At 34.6% G+C, this 24295-nt stretch overlaps 1 protein-coding gene across 4 annotated transcripts in view; it reads right to left on the bottom strand.

Annotated features, from left to right (window-relative positions):
- The window catches only part of Fstl5 (follistatin like 5), an 829526-nt gene that overhangs the window by 264103 nt on the left and 541128 nt on the right, over nt 1–24295 (bottom strand). For all 4 annotated transcript variants that reach the window (XM_070012485.1, XM_070012487.1, XM_070012486.1 and 1 more), the window contains exon 7: nt 22252–22418. In XM_070012485.1, the coding sequence (XP_069868586.1) occupies nt 22252–22418 (167 nt within the window). The remainder of the gene's footprint in view (nt 1–22251; nt 22419–24295) is intronic.

The raw sequence follows: 24295 nt of genomic DNA, 5'->3' as shown, positions 1-24295 counted from the left end.
AGCCTGATATGACAAACTTTTGGCCAACATAATTTTAAATGGGGACACATAAGATCATTTCCCCTAAAGTCGAAAACAAGATAAGGATACCTACTTTCCCTCATCTTATTCAATATGGTAATGGAATTTCTATCTAGATCAATATGACTAGAGACAGAAACAAAAGGGAATTAGGGAAGGAAGATTCAAATTATCCTTACATGTAGATGATATCTTCCTATTCCTAATAGATTCTAGACAACTTCAAAAACTTATAGAATTTATAAAAGTTAGTAGCATGTATCTCTAGCCTTCAGCTACATCAGCAGAACACCCTCAACCCAGACCCAGACTTGAACTCCACCCTGTCCTTCACAAAATAAAGAGAACTCTCCCTGGGTCTCCCACCGGTTTCCCTGGGATAAGTCCACATACTCTCTACACAGACCTAGCTGCGCACACAGAGTACCTCTCACCTCTAGTCCTGATGTTATAAGAATGCCCCTAAATAGGGAGAGGCAACATTTCTCCCTCTCCTCTGGGGGAGATGGCCTGTCAACATCGGATGTTAATAAAACTCCTTTCCTGCACATGACTGTCTGTGTAATCATCTGGGATGGGTGTTTTCAATAAATATTTTGGAAATGAGGCAGGATATGAATTTATATTTTAAAAAATCAATAGTCTTTCTATATGCCAACAAGGAACAGAAGGAAAGAAAGAACAGGAAAAATTCCCTCCTTCTTAACAGTAATGTTATTTGATTCTGATTTATTAAAAAACAATAGAATGCATTTGCATTAATTATGAAGTGAAAGATCTCAAGAGGAAAAGTATAAAACCTTGAAGAAAGAAATTAAAGAAGATATCAGACTCTGAAAAGACCTTCCAATATCATGGATTGGCAGAGTTAATATCAAAATGAAAAAAAGTGCAAAAAGCAATCATGAATCAATGCAATACCTGTCAAAATCCAAACATCATTCTTCACTGAATTATACAAGCCAACTTAAAATTTAGTAAGAGGAAATAAAAGACCTGGAATATCAAAAGTAATTTTAAGTTAAAAAGTGCCACCAGAGGAATCACAAAAGTTTCAAATTATATTACAGAATCATAGTAGTAAACAGTCTTTTTACTGACACAAATACGTACAGATCCAGAGACAAATGGAATAGTGTAGAGAACCCAAGAATAAATATACAGCATGAGGCTTCCAAAGTTTGACAAGAAGTCAATAAAATCCACTGCAGAAAAAGGCTTTTCAAAAAATGTTGTTGGAAAAGCTGTTATTTACTTTCAGGAGACTCAAACTGAAACTTTATCTCTTACCATTTACAAAACTCAACGCCTATTGATCAAAGAACTCAAACTAAGATGACATACTTTAAACAAAGTATAAAAACATTTTAGGGAACTTTGTAAACTATAGGCACAAGGAAACAGAATTACAGTTGTCCAGAGGATGGGACAAAGTATTGACAAACGGGACTCCATTAAATTAAAGAGCTTCTGGAAAGCAAAATCAACAATTACCAGACCCAACAGCCAACCCATGGAATTTTAGAAAATCTTTGCCATCTTTTCAACAGATAAAGAATTATCCAGAATATATAAAGATCTAAAAAAGTTAAACAACATGACTATCCAATTAATAAGTATTTGAACAGATATTTCTCACAATAAAATTATACAAATACAAAGAAATTCAACATCCTAGCCATGAAGGAAATGAAAATCAAAATCATACTAAGATTCTGTAGAATGATATCCTTCAAAAGAAACAAGCAATAACAAATGCTGGCAAGGAGAATGGGAAAGGGGAGAGCAATCCTGATTCATGTTTTCATTTTGTTAGGAAAGAAAAAATGTTTGGTGATAGAAAAAGAAATCTCCAAGATTTTGACTGAATGATTGAATGGCAGAAATTTCAAAATCATTACACCTGTGTCAAGGTTGCTCCAACTTGCTATAAGAAGTAATAAGGGACAGTAGTCCTATACCTCTAACCTATCTATAAAGCTTTCTAGGGCAATGGTTCTTGTTCCTCTAAATTATATGCAAGGTACAAATAAGTGAATGCCTATAAAATTGGTCAAAAATATCATCCATCTTCATAATATCCACAGATAATTTGATGCTTGTCAGGTTTTCCTTTGTGTAGACCTAGGTCCTGAGTGGAGGACTCTAAACTCTTATTCACTGATCCCCTTAAGGTAACGTTCCTTGGCTACAAGACATAGAGAGAACTTTTGGTTGATCCTAGAATATATATAATATGAACCTCAGTTTTGGGGTAAACATTACAGGTAGACTCAAAATACAAGTTATAGACCTATAAATTGAGACTAGATATAAACATTAAAGGTAGACTCAAAATACAAGTTATAGACTGTATAAATTGAGATGAGATATAAATTGAGACTAGACACTAATGCTTAGGTAGACTCTATTAAACATTCTGTACACACATTAAATCAAAGCAAATGTTATGCTTGTGCCTCTGAGGCTAGAAACCCAAGTGAATCCATTTCCTGCTGGGATGGACATTAGACCTACATAGATTTGGAGCCAACTATATCATTCTATCAGGAAGATGTGGAATGGTAGGGAATTTGACTTGTAAGTCCTTGTCATTGATATTCTTGATGGCATTGCTTACTCCTCATCCCCAACTGTCCATTCTCCTTTCCTAAGACCAACTATACTCCTTGCCTCTCTAGGCAAAGGGAATAATTGACATGGAAAATAATGGCATTTCTAGTAAACTTCTCTAGATGCAGTGAGGGCCAAATCTTTTAGGAGAATTGTTTGTAATAATTGTTTTTCTAGGTGCTAGAGTTGTGATGTAAGTGGGAGAGGGCCTAAGTTAAAAGTTTTCTGACAAGTGTTGACGAGATGTCCTGATTTGGTTTGATTGTTCTGATAAACTATTAATGGCTTTCAAACTACCCAACTCTTTATTTTTAATCTTTTGTCGGCTGTGGAGCTTGAACTCTGCCTGGGTGCTGTCCCTGAGATCTTCAGTTCAAGGCTAGTGTTCTACCACTTGAGCCACAGTGCTACTTTCGGTTTTTTGGTGGTTAATTGCAGGTATGTCTCACAGACTTTCCTGCACAGACTGGTTTTGAACTGTGATCCTCAAATCTCAGCCTCCTGAGTAGCTAGGATTACAGGTGTAAGCCACTGGCATCCAGCTTTCAAACTACCCAATTCTTAATGAAAGGAAAAATAGTGGTATATGGACATTTAAAAGTACATTTCAATATACATTTTTCTCATAAGGACTTAATATTATTTTCTATAATTTTTATAATTTTCTATAATTTTGTCAGTTATAAATGAATTTTAAAAAACATATGTGAATGTGCCTTTGCCACTCAATCATCTTAGATATTGTCTTTCTTTATAGTCTACCTGTGAGAATAGGTTCCAAACAATTTTGAAATACATTTTGACAATAGCTATGTGCATATGATCATGTAAAATGATATATATCAAAATGAATTCCAAAGAATTGAAACAAGAGCTGCTTTTTCCGTTGTTGCTGTTTTCGTTTTCTGTACCTTTTGTCTTATTTGTTTGTTTATCTCTTTGTGGAATGATAGTGGGAGAGCACAGAAATGTTGAGACAAAGGGTGAACAAATGTTACTCACTAGACACCATATTGAAAATGAACTATACAACTTATTGGGGAATAGGAGGGAAAACTGGGAGAAAGTGAGTTAAGGGGTGACACTTCAACTAGCAATGTACTCATTACCTGACCTATGTAACTAACTTGTGTGAACATCATCTTTACAATCACAATAGAAAAAAAATTGAATTCCACATACTAAGTACTTTTGGGTAAAGGAAATGATAACATGTAATGCTTTAATAAATACCAGAAAAAAATTAAAAAAAAGAATATTCACCAAAAATATTTGTTTTTTCAAACTTTCCAATTGTATGCTTAGGATATGATTAGGTGAAAAATCAGTGAATGTTATATATTTTACTTTTGACATAAAAATTTAACCTGGGCCGGGAAGGTGGCTAAGTGGTAGAGTGCTTGCCCCGCATGCATGAGGCCCCTGGTTCGATTCCACAGCATCACATAAGCAGAAAAAGCCAAAAGTGGTGCTGTGGCACAAGTGGTAGAGTGCTGGCCTTGAACCTTGAGCTGAGGGACAGCTCAAGTCCCACAACCGACAAAAACAAAAATCAAAGAACAAAAAACCTACCCATCATGGGTTTCATATCACTGGTCTATCTTTAGGATATTTTTTTCTTCATTGAAAAGTTGATGAGCCTTGGGGTTACAGTTACATAAGCCAATAAATACATTTGTTTTTAAACATTGTTACCCCATCCCTCAATATCTCCCACTTACCTCTCTCTATTCCCTCCCCCGCAAGTTGTAATGTTCATATACAACATAGTGTGAACCACTGCTGTGGTTCATCCATTGTCCTGCTGTTTTTGTGAGTCTCCCTTCCACATATTGCATTGTTTAATATGCATAATATGAGGTACAAAAAAAGTAAGAGAAACAAAGAAAATAATAAAACAATAGAGAAAAAATAATGAACTACATACAGGGTTAATAAGAACCTCTTGTTTCCGTAAGATAGAGCTCATAACCATGCGATCTTTGCTTTATATTGAAAGTAAGTTTAAGCTAGGCATTGATGTCTGACACTTACAATTCTAGTTATTGCTGATACCTGGAGAATTTCAGGTCCAGGGCAATCAAAGCAGCAAGTCCACAAGTATGAATTCTCTTGAAGTTGGCTCATGTGATAGCTCTACAAGCCAAGTAAGTCAGCCATGTGAATGTAAAGCCTAATACTTGCATTTCTCCCCTCCAAATACAAAGGTAAACAGAAAGTTTACAAAGAAAAGGATTTATCCCATTACAAAGATTAGATGTCTATACCTTTACTTGATGTGAAAATGTGAACTGGTTTATGAATAGTCTATACAAAAGCAATGCCAATAGCTATTTTTTTTAATAATAGGCTTTGTTTATTACCTATAAAATGCCTCACTTAAAAATTAATCACTTTCTCAAATATTAAAGTGAAAGCTTTCTAATTAAGTTTTACTAAAATTTCATTACTTAAAAATATCTTGCTAATTAACATTTGTTATTAATTAGAGTTCTGTTACCTGTAAATAGCCTAAAGGATGAAATTACCCTTTTCATATTTGTGTAAAGTTTTTTTTTAATTCTTAGTTTTAAAAAGAAAGTTGTATTTTCTAACTGATAAAAATATTAAAATTGGCTATCATGTTCAGAATGTTCTGTTACTGAAACACTCCTTCCAGGCTGCTGATGCTGGAACTACTTTAAGAATAGTATTTTTCCATCTGACAATTATTTTGTTCAATTTGCCAATGAATTGTTAGAGTTCCTTATATATTTTTGCTACTTTGCCTTGCTGCAGATTTGTAGTTTGAGATAGTAACTCTTGGCTCTTTTGGCTGTTGTTGCCTGAGTTTTTGGGTCATTTCAAAACAAGACAAAAGTTGCAAATTTCTCCATATTTTTCTTTTTCTTTCTTTTCCATTTTCTTTTAACAATTTTACTGATAACTCTTGTTTAAATCTTCAATCTATTTTGAGGTAAGCTTTTTCTCTTTTTATTTCTTAATTGAGATTGGTTACATAAATTTCACAAGATTCATAGTATTGTGGGAGAGTGATAGTTAAAGTCACAAACACATTTTAACCTTCATGAGGTGCATTGTCATTATCATGGTCTATAAAACTTATGGTCTCTATGAACTTTTACATGACAGCTATTTTTTTCAAATCAGGTGATATGTATGTTTATTTCCTTTTGCTTAGTGTTAGCTGTTCCCTCTTTCTCTCTCATTCCCTCCCTCCCTCCGCTGCACTTGTGGTGCTTACTTTACTTTCATTAATGTCCAGTGCAGTTGATGGGCCCCTCTGCTGTATTTTTCACCCTGTTTCTCTCTAATTCTGTGCTCTTGTCCTATCTTCCCTCAGATATGCACATATATATACAATATATGAAGTCAAGAACATGAGATCATCTAGAAATGATATGACATAATTAAGAGGAGGTCCTTTGTTTCTTGAGTCCTGTTTACTTTGTTATATCTCCTTGAATTTAATGTTTAACATCCACCTATCAGGAAGATCATGTGTCCTTTGTCTCTCTGATCTTGACTTCCCTTGCTCAAAATGATTTCTAGTTCGATACATTTCCCTGTTATTGTCATTATTTTGTCCTTTATAATGGCTGTGTAATATTCCATTGTATATAGGTACCATAATTTTTGCACCTGGAAATGCAAGTGTCCTTGTATCCTGTTCCTGTTGCTCAGGGTAGATTTCTAGGAGTGGTATGGCTGTGTCATAGGGAAGGTCTATATTTAGCTCTCTGAGGAACCTCCAGATTGGTTTCCAGAGTGGTTGTATTAGTATACATTCCCACCAGCAGTCCAATAGGGTTCTGCTTTCTATTTTGAGTTAAGTTTTAAGTGCAGTATCAAAGTCCAATATGACTCTTTTACATGTGGATATACACTTCTCCCCACATAATTTGATAAAAAGCTACTAATCTTCTTCTAGTGAACTCTTGGAAAGCTTCAATAATACCCGTTTCCTATGCATGAGTTTATTTCTTGCCTCTCTGTTTTGTTTCTTATGCCTATAGTGTGTTATTTAAGTTACTATAGCTTTGCAGTAATAAACTTTGAAATTGGTTTTTCTTCCACTTGGTTTTTTCTTTTCAAGATTATTTCAACTATTCCAGTTCATATAAATTTAAGTGAAAAAATGCTATTGTATATATCTCTGGGCAGTGTGAATAGTTTAGCAATGTTGCCTTCCAATACATAAACAAGATATATTTATTTTGGTATTTTCATCTTAAATTTCTTTCATAAATGCTTGATATTTTTAACAAATAGTAGATAGCTCAGTATATGTTACACCCTTTTTGTTCAAACTCATTATTAGACATTAGAATCATTTGAGAATATTGTACATGTGGTTTTGAAAATTTTTATATTATTGTTAATGTAAAGTTGGTATACAGAGGGATTACAGTTACATAAGTCACATAATAAGTACATTTTTGAACAGTGTCACCTCCCTCCATGTTTTTCCCTCCTGACCATTCTCAAACACTAGTTGTATAGTTCATTTTCAACATAGTGTCTACTGAGTATAAATGATGCATTATTCACCATTTGGAAATGAAAGGTTTATGTTATTTTGCTTCTGGTTTTTGTTTCTGTACTCGTTTTTTTCTTGTAAGTAAGTTTATATGTTTTGGGGAGGGCTGGGGGAGAACAGAAATTGTGGGTAAAATGGATTTGACTAAAGGCCTATGCATGAGACACAAGAGGTCTACTACTTGAGCCACAATTCCAATCCTTTTTTGCTTCAGTTTATTTAAGTAGAGTCTTGTATTTTTGCTTGGGCATGACTGACATTGAAACATGGTGTTAACCTGTCTCACATTCTGAGCAACTATAATTACAGGGATAAACCTTCATAACTTGAAACCTATTTTTTTGATAACTCATAGGTTTTATATGGAACACAAATGATTTATGTTAATTTTTATATCTTGAAACTTATCTTAATTTATTTATTTATTCAAAAAGCTGTTTGCATGTGTGGAATCAGGATTTTCTACATGTTATAGATTCTGAAACAGAACTGATTTTGTTCCTTTCTGGGTTGCATGCCTCTTGGTGTACTTTCCTACTTATCCTGAGTAGGATTGCTTTGTTGAATAGAGAGTAGAGAGTAGGCACTATTGCCTTGTTCTTGATCTCAAACCAAGAGCTATAAAATTTTACCTTTTAGTATGATGTCACTAGTTGGATCTTCATACTGACTTTTTCTCCTTGGTTCCATTATAAACCTATTGTTTGAAAGTTTTTTTCATGAAAAGGTATTGAATTATTTCAAATGTTTTCTTTCTGTATCTTTTCAGAAAAATCAAACAAAAGAAAACATAAGAACCCAAAAAAATTAAAATTGAATAAAAATAATTAATAATCATTTATCAAAGAACATATGTAAATAAAAAATAATATATGAATTCATGCCTCATTTTAACATTTATTAGGAAAATCTAAATAAAAACTATAAAGCAATTATATTACTTCACAATTATTAACAGGGCTGTTTTCAAATGTAAATAAATAAATATTGAAAATAATACTAGTGAAGAATATGACTGTGATATAAAAAATTATATAGCCAGTATATAAAATAGTATGACAAATTTTCCAAAATGTTACAAATGAAGCTTGCATGTAATCCAGAAATGTTGTTTCTTTGCATATACAAAATAATTAAAATCCTCCTCAAAGAGGTTTCTACAAATGTTTGTTGCACCATTATTCAAAAGAGCATAAATAAGAATTACCTAGAGATGCCTAATGAGAAGAGGTAATGGCAATGTAAACCCAAGAGCAAAAGGGAGAGAAAGGTAGGAGAATTAAATACTGGCATTAAAGAAATGTTGCACGTGAAATAACTCAGAAAAATCAAGAGGTCTTCATGCACAAGGACAGAAGCCCTTCACAAAAGGGCAAACTTAATAAGAGAGATTTGAGCACATGTCTGTCACAGTGGTCATGGCAGAAGTAGCCAAACTGAGCCAGGAAAAAGGCACCAGAGATAGAATGTGGTTTTTTACTCAGTTCCAGCTCAAAATGGATGAATAGCAGCAGAAATACATATCCTGCTGGCCACAGATGGACTCAGATCACAGATGATATGAAAAATCAAGGGAAACCATGAGTATTCCACAAAAGACATCCTCACTCCTTCTCATAGACCACATTCTGGAATGCAGCCCTACCACCCCACCCACCGAGAAGAATGCCATCTTTCATACTGGCATAGAACTTACCCGAACAGCTAGCAAATAACGTCGGCCAGAGAAACAGTGATTGTGGTGCCATTTTTCAACAGGGCAAATTGACCAGTGAGAATCAATTCTGCCCAGGGGAACTTTGTCCTGTAGAAGAAGAGGAAGCTCCTCCTAAGAAGAAATGACCTTACCAGGTAATCGCAGCAAGAGGCGACCCCTACTCTCTGCACTGAACAAAGGTATTCCATTCATATAGCAGCTAAACCTGCAGCTTAGCCAGCAACAGGAATTAAAAAGCCAAACCTCTGTAAAATCTCAGTGGAAAAGAAAATAAAAATCTGGATAGGCCATAAAAGCCAAGAGGGGCTCCAAGGTTGTCCAAAAGAGAGCCTCAAGAGCTAGCCCTTCTGGCAAAGCAATTAATTGCAGACAGGACATAACCCCACCCACACTCAAGCTCATAGGAAGACACTCCAGGCTACAGAAACTAGGCACTTCCTTCCTGTGTTACAAACAAAGCAGATCACAGTTCCACAAAATTAGTCTATGTGTGGAGGGACACAAAGACTCTAAGTTTGTAAGGCCACACTTTTTCTGTCCACTCAAACAAAGTGATTTCAGAAACCAAATAAGCCACAAAGAAAACCAACCACAAGGTAATGAAAACCTCCATTAAAAGACTAGGTAGCACACATAGGGGAGGCACAAGATCCCCCAAATAAATTAAAGAATTTTTAAAAAATATTTTTTCTATTTTTATGACTTTTATAATTTCCCCCCTTTTTTCAGATCTATTTTACATTTTCACTGGTGTTCAGTTCAGTACTAGATAAAGAGACTATAGTGATTACTAGGCTTCCTACTTAATTGACTATAGTTTGAATATTCAATTATCTATTTTTCAAACATAGTATTTTTAATTTTAACATTATTACTTTCTAAATATATAATTTTTTAATTTTTTTCTTTATATATTTTTCCATTTTTATTTTTTTTATTTTCTGTTTTCTTTCTCAGAATTAGTTCTTAATTTTCTTCCTTCTATTCCTTTCCTTCTCTACATTCCTCTGCTCATATTTTCTCCTCCTATTTTTCATGTTTTTTTTTTAATCTTTCTTCTAATTTCACCTCAAACCATTTTCCTTTGTTCTTGGTCCTTTACTCATTCTTTGATTTTTTAGTCCATTGATCCCTAGGTGTTTGATGTTGAGCTACACTCTATCTGTATTCATTTTGACTGTGTCAAAGTGGCTCATTGTGTTATCTTTTCATCCGGATTGCTTTAAAACTCATGACAGATTTGTTCACTGATTAAAACTATACATAATCTCTACTTCTAAATCACAACACCTTTCTCCTAACAAAGAAAAGCAGAGATAAGATAGGAAGGGGAATACATATAGATGATTTTGAACCTCTAAACTCAATGCAATTGCAGGACTCAGGTTGGTTTATGTCTTATAACTGAGTTCTGTTGTGGTATTGGATCTGCTTTCATATCCAAACAGGAGAGTTAGAGTGCAAATACCTATCTGTGATTGTGAATGTCTAACTTCTGTGCAACTACAGGGCTCTGGGTTAGTTCATGTGTTAAAATTGTGTTCTGGTGTGGTATTGGATTTGCTTTCATTTCCAAAGGGGCAGAACAAGCCATAGAAACAAGAAAAATGGAAAATCAAGGAACCTCAACTCCCAGTTAAAATAAACAGGTAACAGAGAAGTCAATGAAAAATCTAGTGGATAGTTCTCAAAGTGTTCTACAAGCACTTCTGGTAAACATGTTGAATGAAAAGATTGAAAGCCTGAATATGGCTATGTGTGAATGTGATGAGACTACCCAATAATTAATTGAGGAATTGATGGAATCCACAAACAGAAAGCTGAGTGAATTTCAACAGACGGCAAGGGAGACCAGTTATGTTGAAGCCACTCAGCTAAAAGATTTGAGAGAGACACAAAACAAATCAAGGAGATAAAGAAGTGTCCATACAAGATCTAAAACAAAGCTTCAACAAGGAAATGGAGCCATCAAAACTGGCTGATTACAAGGAAGTAAAGTAAAATGAAGTAAGCAGAAAACACAGATGCAGCAAGTAGAATCTCTGGAAGTGAAGATAGTCTATGCTTTATAGAGGAAGAACAAGCAAATATTCAAAACAAATCCAAGAAACAAGATACATTCCTATAAGAGATGCAGGACACACTCAGAAGGCCTAATGTAGAACATATAGCTATTAAGAAAGGTCTAGAGAGGAAGCCAACACTATAGGAAACGTATTTAACAGTATCCTAACAGAGATCTTCCTGAACATCTAAAAAGATAAGACTATTCAGATATGCAAAGCCTTCAGAATAGGCCTGAGGTCCAATGGAATAGAATAGAGGACCCAGAAATGGACAGACATATAGCCAAATAAGTGAGCCAAAAACACAGGATAGAAGATAAACAGCCTCTTCAACAAATGGTGCTGGTAGAGTTGAGTAAACATTATAGAAAACTGAAGTTAGATCCTTATATATCACCCTGCACCAGAATCAACTCCAAATACACCAAAGACCTCTAGATAAGAGTAGATACCTTGAAAATATGACAAGAATAGTTAGGAGATATGCTAGATTTCCTTGGCACAGGTTGAAATTTCCTAAATACAATTCAAAGAAAGGCTGGATAAATGGGATTGCATTAAACTCAAGTGCTTTTGCATGGCAAAGGAAATGCCTTGTAACAATGGAAAGTCCACAGATTGGGAGAAGATTTTCACCAGCTATACAACAGAACAGGGCCTCATATCAAAAATATACCAAGAGCTCAAAAAATTAAATCCCCTAATAAAAAAATCCTCAAAGAAATAAGCACCCCATTAATAGCAGGCTAAAAAATTATAAAGAGATTTCTCTGGAGAGAAAAGAATAACTAATAGACACATGAAGAAATGTTCAACACCTTCAGCTATGACAGTGATGCAAATCAAAACCACATTGAGGGGCGGGGAAGGTGGGTCAGTGGTAGAGTGCTTGCCTTGCATGCATGAGGACCTGGGTTTGATTCCTCAGCACCACATAAGCAGAAAAAGCAGGAAGTGACACTATGGCTCAAGTGGCAGAGTGCTAGATTTCAGCTGAAGAGCTGAGGGACAAAGCCCCGGCCCAGAGTTCAGGACTCATGACCGACAAAAACAAACAAACAAACATTCAGATTCTACCTCAGCCTAGTTGGAATGGCCATTATCTTCTTTGTCTTAAGTACCCAGCTATTGAGCTATTCTGCTCATCTGCTAAGTTTGTCCTAGACATATACTAATTATTTTTGTTGCTTTGTATGTCCCTCCCCCACAGTATAACCCCTGCTTTCACTGTATTTGATGTCGGTATAATTTGTGGAGGAGAAGGGGAAAAACAAGTCGTTTAAATAAGGATACAGGTGGACCTGTTGCAACAATGAGAAGTACAAGTTGTCATGTCGAAAACGAACTTTACAACTTTCGTGGGGGGGAGGATTAGGTGGGGGGAGGAAGGATGGGAAGGGATGGGAAGGGTAAACAAAGGAGGAGGCTATAATGCTTGATAAGATATGTATTCACTATCTTGCCCATGTAATTGTAACCCCTCTGTACAGTATTTTCACAATTTAAAAAAAAAAGAGAAAACAAAATAAATAAGGGAAATCATGGCACCTATGTTTCTCTGGGTTTGGCTTAGTTCACTTAATATGTTATAACCAAAGAAGATGAATGTAAGTGAAATCAACTCCAAGACAAGAGGTTATCCTTTGTTGTTGCTGTTTTCAATGTACTACGTGATTTCTTTTTTTCTTTTGTGCTTTTCCCCTTCTGTGGTTCATTCCCAGTTGCCACTGTATTCGATTTTGGTAACGTGGTGTTGTACATACATTTATCTGAACTAGGGAAGGGAAGGGGAACAACAAAATGTTGAGACAACATACAAAGGGGGAACCAATGCAACAGATACTCACAAGACAATATTTTGGAAGTGATCTGTACAACTTGGGGCCGTTGTTGGGGAGAGAAAGGAGAAAAATTAGGGAGGTGAAATATGTTAGACAATAAATGTACTCACTACCTTACTTATGTAACTCTAACCCCTCTGTACATCCCTTTGACAATAAAATTAAAATTAAAAAAAAAAGGGCCATTATCAAGAAAACAAATAATAGTAGATGCTATCAGGGAAGTCGCCAGAAGGGAATACTGCTACACTGCTGGTGGGTATGACAACTGGTTCAACCACTCTGGAAAGCAGTATGGAGGTTCCTCAAAAAGCTAAACATAAAAAAGACCAAACATTGAGCTCCCCTATGATCCAGCAATCCCACTTCTGGGCATTTACCCAAATGAACACAAAAAAAGGCCACACTGAAGCTACCATTACTACTGTGTTCATTCCAGCATTACTTCCCATAGATAAAATATAGAACAAACCTCTTACTAGATGGACAGATAAAGAAAATTTGGTATATAGACACAATGTAGTTCCATGCCTCCATCAGAAAGAATGGCATTGCTACATTGTAAGGAAATGGAAAGACCTGGAAAAAATATATTAAGTGAAGCAAGCCAGGCTCAAAGAAATATATCTTTCATGTTTTCCCTTATTTGTACTAACTAGAATATGTCTATGATATTCTTTCACATAAGAGGGTTTCTTGTGTTATGTTGCTCTGTCATTTGAATACTACAACATGCTGTATGGACATATTTGTGAGAAGACTCTGCTTTTCCGACAACAATATAAAGGTCTCAGTGGGAACAGAGAAATCAATAGACAAACAATGCAAGGGTATCATATATGGCATAAAGAACAGAAGTCCAAATACAAAATAGATTGGCATATTACCAGTCAGCAGAGACAACTACACAAACAGTACGCATTCTCCTGTTCCACCTTGTAAGAAAATGCTCATCAATGGACTTCTTGCCTGGTCATTTTAACTACTACAAGGAAGAACTTTGCAAACTGTGGGATTCCATGAAAGGGTTTATGTAAATTGGTCTTTGTGCTGCTTTGTGTCCAGAATATAGATAAAATGAAATGTAGCAGTGGTTTGAGATATTCCAGCACTATTTGAAGCTGATGATATCCTTGAATCAGAAACCATGGTTTGGGGATGCTGGACAAGATTATGTCCTAGGTGTTCATGGAAAAACCAGGCCAATTAAAAGTTCATGTGCAGTTAAACTACTAGTTTTTCCTGTCTTTTGCAATCAATGGGGATATAACCACTAACATAGTTTAGAAGTAGACAGCAATGTTTTAATAATAGAAATGGGAAAGTAATTGAAAGCCACATAGTTTATAGGCATAATTCAAATCTTTCATTGAATGCATCACAATTATTATATTAATGAACTAATTAAAACTACTTTGTATTCATATGAAGAGAGACTTGGTATTCTTGTAAGTTTCTGAATTTATGTGAAGTATCAGCTAATCAAGAAGGATTTTATGAGTTGTCACATGTACAATAAAAATACATATACAAAATTTATTCATTTGAGAGTTATTTCATTTAATAACTCTACTTTTAAATTACCAAAAGTCAAAGTACTATAAATCATATCAGATTTTCAAAGAAGTCATAGTTTCTTTATATTTTCTATTGTGTGATTGAAAAGTTATATTAAATTAAGACATTTGTGGTGATAAAAGTAATAAAATGGGGCTGGGAAGGTGACTCAGTGGTAGAGTGCTTGCTTTGCTCAGCAGCACAAAAGCAGAAAAGTCCCGAAGTGGCACTGTGGCTCAAGTGATAGAGCACTAGCCTTGAGCTGAAGAGCTGAGGGACAACACCCCGGCCCAGAGTTCAGGCCCCACGAATGACAAAATTAATGATAATAATAAAATATGTTTCACTGTATATATCATTGCTTATATGGCATAGACTTTTATGATAATCACCCCGTATAAATGAAAAAAATGTAGTTTAATGTACATTTAAATCAATTTATTAGATACATAGATTATAGATAATAAATAGATTTATTAGATGCATAGGAATTAAAATGGATATTGAAAAACTAGAATTAGAATCTAGTATGGCATAATTTGATTTTAAAATCGAATTTAGAGCAGATTACAATATATTAAAGAATAACAAATTGCTATATATAAGTAAGATGCAGACAATAATGTCCAGAAGTTTAAGACCTAATGTTTCTCAAGTAAAAATACATAGAACAAAGTAAAACGGATTTTGGTATAATTGTTGAACATTTTCTAAGCTCCAGTTATCACATACACATACTGTAGCAATTCCCATTGCTTTTTTATTCTTTCTCTTTTTTATTGTGAAAATACTGTACAGAGGGCTTACATAATGAATGCATGGGCACATAATGAATGCATTTCTTATCAAACATTGTTGCCTCCTCCTTTGTTTCCCCTTCCCATCCCTTCCCATCTCCCCTTCGTCACCCCTCTCCCTCCCTGTGCCAAAGTTGTAAAGTTTATTTTCAACATAACATCTTGTACATCTCATTGTTGCACTGGTTCCACCTGTATCCCTATTTAAACAATTTGTTTTTTCCCTTCCCCTCCATAAATTATACCAACATCAAATACAGTGAAAACCGGGGTTACACCATGAGGGAGGGGAAAGTCACCCAGCCCAGGCAGAGAAAGCTCCGCCCCCATAGGAGTGACTTTCTTCACTGTGTAAACAGAGCAAGAGGTACCCCTCCCTACAGCAGCATAGATAATCAATTGAAATTCAGTAAACAGAAACCTTGAGAATGGCTCCAGGCAATTCTCTTTTCTTTACTCCTGACTGCCCATTCTGCCAAACAATTCCATCCTCTTTTCCTTTTTTGTTGGTACTAGGGCTGGAACGACAGGTCCTAAACTCTCACTCAGCTTTTTCCTTCAGCACAGGCACTCTATGACTTGTGTCATGCCCACAGTTCTGCTGTTTTGCTAATAATTTGAGATAAGAGTATGAAATTATATTTAGACCATGATTGTCACAGCTTAGCCTCTTGAATAGCTAGGAATATAGGCATGAACCACATATACCCTGCCCGTTTCATATTGTTTACCTACATTTTAATTTCCCTCTAATTTTATTATTATTTTTTATTATCTTTACATAGTTGTCCAAAGCAAGATTTTTTTTTAACAATATGTCTTTGTACCTTTAATATTCTCACTCTTCCACTTCCCTGAAGTGCTATACACCAAGAACTAGATATAAAAAATTGATTAATCAGGAATATGACAGAAAGATTAATTCATCCCTCAGAGTGAATATAAATGGTCTACTTTCCAATAAAGTTTGCTAACCAAAAGATGAGATAGCATGAGCCTTGTTTTAAATTGATAAAATTTGAAACCAGTGTTGCCTGTGAATGGGACTCTCCCTTGATGGAGTATGTATACTAATTGCAACTTAATGTTACCTTAGGTTGGTGAGGACATCTGTGTTCTTTGAAACATTTCTGAGATTAAGAAAATAATGTACTATGTGATTTTTTTTGTTTGTTTGTATGTTCTTCTCCCATGGTACAACCCCTGTTGTCACTGTATTTGATTCTGGTGTCCTGCACCTTATATATACATTTTTTTGTAATTTGGGGAGGTGAAGGGAAATAACAAAATGCTGAAACAAGAATACAGAATGAGGCATTGTAACAATGAGATGTACAAGACAGTATGTTGAAAACAAAACTTTACTGGTTTGCTGGGGGTGGAGAGGGGAAGCAGGAGTTGGGGAGGTGGGGAGGAAAGGGATGGTAGGGGAAAATAAAGGAGGGCGTAACAATGCTCCATAAGAAATGGACTCATTACCTTGCTCATGTAACTGTAACCCCTCTGTAAAGTATCTTTTTTTTAGTTTTATTGTTTATCTTCTTTATTGTGAAAATATTGTACAGAGAGGTTACAATTACATGGGCAAGATAATGAGTACATTTCTTATCAAGCATTGTAACTTCCTCCTTTGTTTCCCCTTCCCATCCCTTCCCATCCTCCTCTTGCCCCCCCATCCAATCCTCCCCCACTCCCACCAAAGTTGTAAAGTTCGTTTTTGACATAACGACTTGTACATCTCATTATTGCAATGAGTCCACTAGTATCCCTATTTAAACGATATTTTTTCCCTTCCCCTCCACAAATTATACCGACATCAAATACAGTGAAAGCAGGGGTTATACCGTGGGGGAGGTACATCAAAGCAACAAAAAAAAAATCTTATAAATGTGTTAGAAACAATCATATGAAAGAAAAAAAAACATTTGAATACATTTCTTAGGGTTCATTTCATTAACATCAATACTGTACAGTAGCTTTACAATAATATATATATACAATAATATATATAATAATATATATGACATATATAATATATATAATATATATAACAATAATAATATATATATAATATATATGTGTATATATATATATATACATATATAAAGAAAGAAAGAAGAGAAAGGAAAAGTAATGAAAAAGTTAGTATAGTTGAATTCTTACTATGTATTCTACAAAAGCCTTATAATGTTTTACCTCAAGTATTATTCAGATCATCAATTCTATTATTACCTTGATTTTTCATTTAAGAGAACTAAAGCACAGACACACAGAGTTTTAGTAACACTCTTGAAGGAATTTAAATTGCAATCCAAACAGAATTTACAAGCCATTCTTTAATCCACTGTTATACAGGCTCCTGCAATTCAGTGGTATGTTTGTTTTTTTTTTTTTTCATGTGATGTAAAAATTGAATAATACTAGAAAAATGCAAAGGTTTGGACATGAGCTGAACTTTAATTGTATATCTAGTAGCAAAGGGCAGCAAATATCTTTGCAATATAAAAAACCAAGGGTCATTTGGCATACATTGTTTAAAAAGTAGCAGACAATTGTAAAACATTTCATTTATACATCGAAGTTTTAAACTCGATGTAAAATCAGTCAGACCATGAAAATGGGTAGCCATTTAATATTATTAGTTCAGTAACTATGGTTAAACAACTAAATGTGTCTGGTGTCCCAGACTTCCACCAGTGATAATGATATGTTACAAGATATTAAGCCAAAACTTTAGAAACACATATACAAAATTATAATTTGGAGTTGTATCTTGGGTCACTCAGGTGTTATTGATGAAACCCCAAAACATGGTAGAAAAATTATAGAAAATAATTATAGAAAGAATTATGGAAAGAATTAAAAACATGTAGAGACATGAATCACCAAAATCAAGGGACTCATCAAAGAAAAAGTACTCTTGATCCGCTTCTTTCATGAACATCCATGCAAAACTTCTCAACAAAATTTTGGCCAATGGTTGGGTGGGGGAGATGGGATGGTAAGGGGAAACAAAGGAGGGGGCAACAATGCTTGATAAGAAATGTACTCATTACCTTGCTTATGTAATTGTAACCCCACTATATGGTATTTTCACAATAAAAAAAATTAGAAAAATTTGGCCAATCAACTTCAACAATTCATCCCAAAAATCATACACCACAATCAAACAGATTCACTTCAGGGATGCAAACCTGGTTCAATATATGCAAATCAATTAATATAATTCATCACATCAACAAGAGCAAGGATAAGAACCACATGGTTATCTCAATAGACCCAAAAACACAACAAATCAAAGAAAGTTTGGACAAATGGGATTGGGTGAAACAGCATAGCTTCTACATGGCAAAGGACGTAGCTAGTAAGAACAATAGAAAGCCCTCAGGTTGGGAGAAGATCTTCACTAGCCATACAATAGACAATGGCCTCAGATCTAAAATATACTTAGAACTAAAACAATAAATCCCCCAAAAACAAATCTTAAAGAAACAACTGCCCAATAAATAAGTGGGCTAAAACTTAAAGAGAGACTTCTCTGAAGATGAAATAAGAATGGCCAATAGACACATGAAGAAATGCTCAATTTCTCTGGCCATAAAAGAAATGCAAATCAAAAAAGCATTGAGATTCCTCTTCACCCCAGTTAGAAGGTCTATAATCAAGAAAACTAACAATAATAGATGTTGGCAGAGATGTGGCAGAAAAGGAATCCTACTACACTGTTGGTGGGAATGTGAACTTGTTCAATCACCCTGGAAAGCAGCATGGGGAGTTCTCAAAAACCTACACATGACCCATTTCGGGTCATTTACCCAAATGACCATAAATATGAAAGTTATCAGCACAACTATGTTTATTGCAACATTATTTACCATAACTAAGATGGAACCAATCCAGATGCCCCTCAGTAAATAAATAGATCAAGATATAAATATGTATATATGTGTGTGTGTATGTGTATGTGTATACAATGGAATTCTATGCCGACATCAGAAAGAATAATATAGCCCCATTTGTTAGGAAATGGAAAGGCTTGGAAATGAAGTAAGCCAGGTGCAAAGAAACATAGGTCCCATGGTTCCCCTTATTTGCAATAACTAGTATATGTCTAGTACAAGCAGAAAAGGTCAAAGGCCATGTACATATGACCATATAAGATGATGTTAAGCAAAATGAACCCCAAGATAGGAACATAAGTGTTTTTTTCTTTCTTGCTGTTTTTGTAAATATATTTATAAATATACTATGTGATTTGTTTTGTTTCTTTGATATATTCCTCCCCCATAGTATAACCCTGTTTTCACTGTATTTGATTCCAGTGCCCTGCATCTTGTATATACAGTTTTCTAACTTGGCGAGGGGAAGGAAAAACACAAAGTGTAACAATAAGGTGTACATGACACTATGTTGAAAATGAAATTTACAACTTCAGGGGGTGAGGGGTGAATGGGGGATCAGAGTTGGGGAGTTGGGGAGGAAAGGGATCATAGGGGAAAAACAAAGGAGAGGGTAAAAATACTCATTACCTTACTCATGTAGCTATAACCTCTCTGTACAATATCTTTACAATGAAAATATATATTAAATTTAGAAAAAAAATCACCAAAATCAATAAGGTAAAGTATTTCCTCACCTAAATCCCACTGATACCCTTTAAGTACAAAATTTTAGGTCTCCTAGAATTGCTAAAATTTTATGTGTTTGTGTCTTACTAGGAATTGATGCATGCTACACAAATGCTCTACTCCATTGAGCATTACTACCATGCATTTTGTTTATATTTTGAGACATTTTTATTACTTTTGTCCAGGTAGTTTTAAAATTTATGATCCTACTATTTCCATCTCTTAAGCAGCTGAGATTTCAATTGTTCCCTATCATGACAGCTGTTAACATTTTGCTCACACATGAACTCCTTAGAGTTTGTACTAATTTTATTTCACTTGTGAAGCTATGTCCTGCTGAATTTGGTTCAGATTCTGATACCATAGAACTGAACCTGATACAGATCATGATCCTTCATTCAGAAAAATTCAATCACTTCTTTCTTTCTTTGTTCTTGATTTGAAACTAACTTTAAATTCAAACTTTTTCACATGCATCCAGTTGTTGCTTAACATAACAGGATTGCGCAGAGTTTGATACTTGTTACAAAAATTCTAACAGATATTTATTTATAAATACAATTCCCAGAGATCATTAACTAAAAGTTGTGGGAAACAATGAAAACTAAATTTTTGTTCTAGCCATTTGTTTAAAAATGACCCAACCTTTGCTCCATAGATCAGTTTTTGGAAATGTCATAGACACTCCTGACCCAGTGAATATAGAACCTCAAGATTCTAATTTTTACTGTGAAAACCATGTTATTCTCTCTCTCTCATGCCTCTCTCTATGTGTACATATATACATATATATGTGTATATATAGTCAGAATTTACAACCTATTCTTTACTCTTCTGTCTGTATATATACATATGCATATATATGTATGAACATATATATAAATATATATTTATATACACACATACATATATAGTATAAAAATATATAGTATAAATATACATCTATCTATCTAGCTATCTCTATAGACACATATAGAGAGACAGAGAGAAAATTTTATTTATTTATTGAGAATACAGAAGCTTGACCTTAGGCTCTCACAATACCTTTGCTTGCTTGTTGACATAGCATTCTACAACTTGAGCCATGCCTTCAGCTCTGCGTTTCTCTTTTTTGGTAATTAAAACAGAAATAGGATTTTTGACTGTTTGCAAATTGCGATCTTTTTGGGCCTCAGCATCCTAACTAATTAAGCATATAGGAATGATCTTCCCATGTCCAGATACATCTATCTCCTAAAAATGTGTTCCATAAATATCAGGACACTACAATGAAACACATACAGATAACAAGTTCATACATTTTTCTATTAATATTAATATATAACCATTTTATAAATGTAAATATTCAAGTTCATCCAGTCAGTTGTTTCATAGCTTTATGTCTAAACATGATATATTTAGTGTTATATATTTTAAGTTGATGAATAGAAACATTCTAAACTATGATGGGACATATTTTCATGTGAACCTTTACAAACACTTTTTTAACTACCCAGCATATTATAAGTTTATAAGCTAAATCTAGCCTCTCCATATAAGATAAACATTCATCCTTTGTCTCACTAGGCTTGACTTACTTCACTTAACATAATTTTTTCCAGATCTTACAATTTCTTTTTCAGTTGTACAGTATCAATTAGAAGAATTAGAAGGGAAAACATTAGGAATGTTGAGCAAAGTAGAAACTTTCTGAATAAAAAATCCAGAAGCACAGCAAATCAAATAAAAACTGATGAATGGGACTGCATCAAACTAAAAAGTCTCTGCACAGCAAAGGATATAACCAATAAGCTAAGAGACTACCCACATGGGAGAAAAGTTTTGCCAACTACTCATCAGAGAATGGCCTAATATCCAGAAAAAAACAACCACCTGAAATTAAATAATTAATTACAAATAATAAATCCTACAAAATTCAACAACTCAATTACTTAATGGGCTAATGAACTAACAAGCATCTTCTCAGAACAAGAAGTAAAAATGTTCAATAGATATAAACATTTTAATTCCATATTAGCATATATGAATTTTGACATACAGATTCTTACTATCACATTTCTAATAGACAGAACTATAATACTTTATCCTTGCAACACTATGAAGTTCACAGTGTTATCAATAACTACTTGATTAACATGATTAAGAATAATACCTAAATATAGATATATTAGTGTACAAGTATTTGCATGATAGAGCTAAATATGTACTTTTTATCATTTTTTAACCAATATATGTACTCTCTAAGAGTTACTTGGGAAGTTGAAAGATTAGATTACTACAGAATCTGCTTATCATATCAATACATATGATTTGGATAATTATAAATGATCTACATACTTCCCAGGCAAGACATATAATTCTTGGATACTCCACATCTAATATTCAGTAAGTTTACAAAAACCAGACTTCACAAAAGTTGCAGTACATCATATGAATTATACACATTATAAAGTCTCTTTTTATGTACTCACATTGATGTCTTCCAAATCTAAATTATTTAGGATAATATTGTTTCTCGTCCAGATGATGGGAGGTCTCAACGCTCCTTGAATAGCACAGCTAAGAACAGCACTCTGTCCCACAGTAGTGGCAGTAATGCTTAATCTCTGATCTTCAGGCAGAATCAACTGGATCACCTCTGCAATGATAAAGCAGTGGCAAATTGATGAGCAGGTGGTTTTGTAATATTAATTAGTAAAAGGTCTTGAATACCGGTAATTTGGGATTTTAATTTGAACATAGAAAAGATTGTAATGAAGAGTTGTTTTGAATAAAATGTTGCAATGACAACTCAGTTTTATTTATAGACGAGCATTCTCTGGAGATAAAAAACTATTAAAAATGATATGGTATCAAAGGCCCGGCAGACTGCCCCCAAATGAGAGACAATTTCTTTATTTTGTTGTTCTTTTATTTTAATTGTGAAAATACTGTACAGAGTGGTTACAATTACATGGGCAAGATAATGAGTACATTCCTTATCAAACATTGTAGCCTCCTACTTTGTTTCCCCTTCCCATCCCATCTATTCCCCAACCCCCCATCCAACCCTCCTCTGCCCCCCCACAACAAAATTGTAAAGTTCGTTTTCGACATAACGACTTGTAAGTCTCATTGTTGCAATAGGTCCACCTGTATCCCTATTTAAATGATTTGTTTTTTTCCCTTCCCGTCCACAAATTATAACAACATCAAATAGAGTGAAAGCAGTGGTTATAACATGGGGGAGGGACATACAAAGCAACAAAGAAATGATCTTATAAATGTGCTAGATACAATCTCATGAAAGAAAAAAAAAGCATTTGAATACATATCTTACGGTTAATTTCCTTAACATCAACTTATCTGACCATTGATGCTTAACTCAGACAAATCCTAGTTATTGCAAATAAGGGAAACCATGGAACATATGTTTCTTTGTGCCTAGCTTACTTCACTCAATATGTTTTTCCAAGCCTTTCCATTTCATAACAAATGGGACAATGTCATTCTTCCTGATGGAGGCATAGAATTTCATTATGTATATGTACCACATTTTCTTCATCCATCTGGGTTGGCATCTGGGTTGGTTCCATATCTTAGCTATAGTAAATAAGGCTGCAATAAACATAGTTGTGCTGGTAGCTTTAGTGTGGTCTTGTTTGTGAACATTTGGGTAAATGCCCAAGAGTGGGATTACTGGGTCATAGGGGAGGTCTATGTGGAGTCTTTTGAGGAACCTCCATACTACTTTCCAAAGTGGTTGAACAAGTTTACATTCCCACCAACAATGCAGTAAGGTTCCCTACTGTCCACATCACCTACAGCATCTATTGTTATTAGAGTTCTTGATTTTTGCCATTCTAACTGGGGTGAGGTGGTATCTGAGTGTTGTTTTGATTTGCATTTCTTTTATGGCTAGAGACGTTGAGCATTTCTTCATATGTCCATTGGCCATCCTTCTTTCCTCTTCAGAGAAGTTTCTCTTGCAGTCTTAGCACACTTATTTATTGGGCAGAGGTTTCTTGAAGATTTGTTGTTGGGGGATTTAATTTTTTGAGTTCCAAGTATATTTTAGATATGAGACCCATTTTGGTTGTATGGCTAGTGAAGAACTTCTCCCAATCTGTGGGCTTTCTATTGATCTTGCTAGCTATGTCCTTTGCCATTCAGAAGCTCTGCAACTTCATGCAATCCCATTTGTCCAACCTATCTTTGATTTGTTGTGTTTCTGGGTCTCTATTAAGAAAATTTTGGCCTGCGCCAAAAAGACCTAGGTTTTCTCCTATTCCATCCTGTAATGTTTTCAGAGTGTCTCCTTTGACTCCAAGATCTTTGGTCCATTTGGACTTGCTTAGTGTGCAGGGTGATAGATAATGATCTAGCTTTAGTTTTCTACAAGTAGTTAACCAATTTTGCCAGCACCATTTACTAAAGAGGCCCTGAGTGTTGCCTTTGCTGTGTCCCAGAGGAGCTGGTAATTTGTGTGTTCATTTTTGTTGAAAATCATGAAGATTTGAATTTCCATTCTAATCT

Source organism: Dipodomys merriami, unplaced genomic scaffold, assembly GCF_024711535.1.
Source record: "Dipodomys merriami isolate MVZ:Mamm:240054 unplaced genomic scaffold, mDipMer1.0.p SCAF_9, whole genome shotgun sequence".
Classification (NCBI taxonomy): Eukaryota; Metazoa; Chordata; class Mammalia; order Rodentia; family Heteromyidae; genus Dipodomys; species Dipodomys merriami.
The sequence above is the reverse complement of the archived record's forward strand: the minus strand, read 5'-3'. Positions and strand labels throughout refer to the sequence as shown.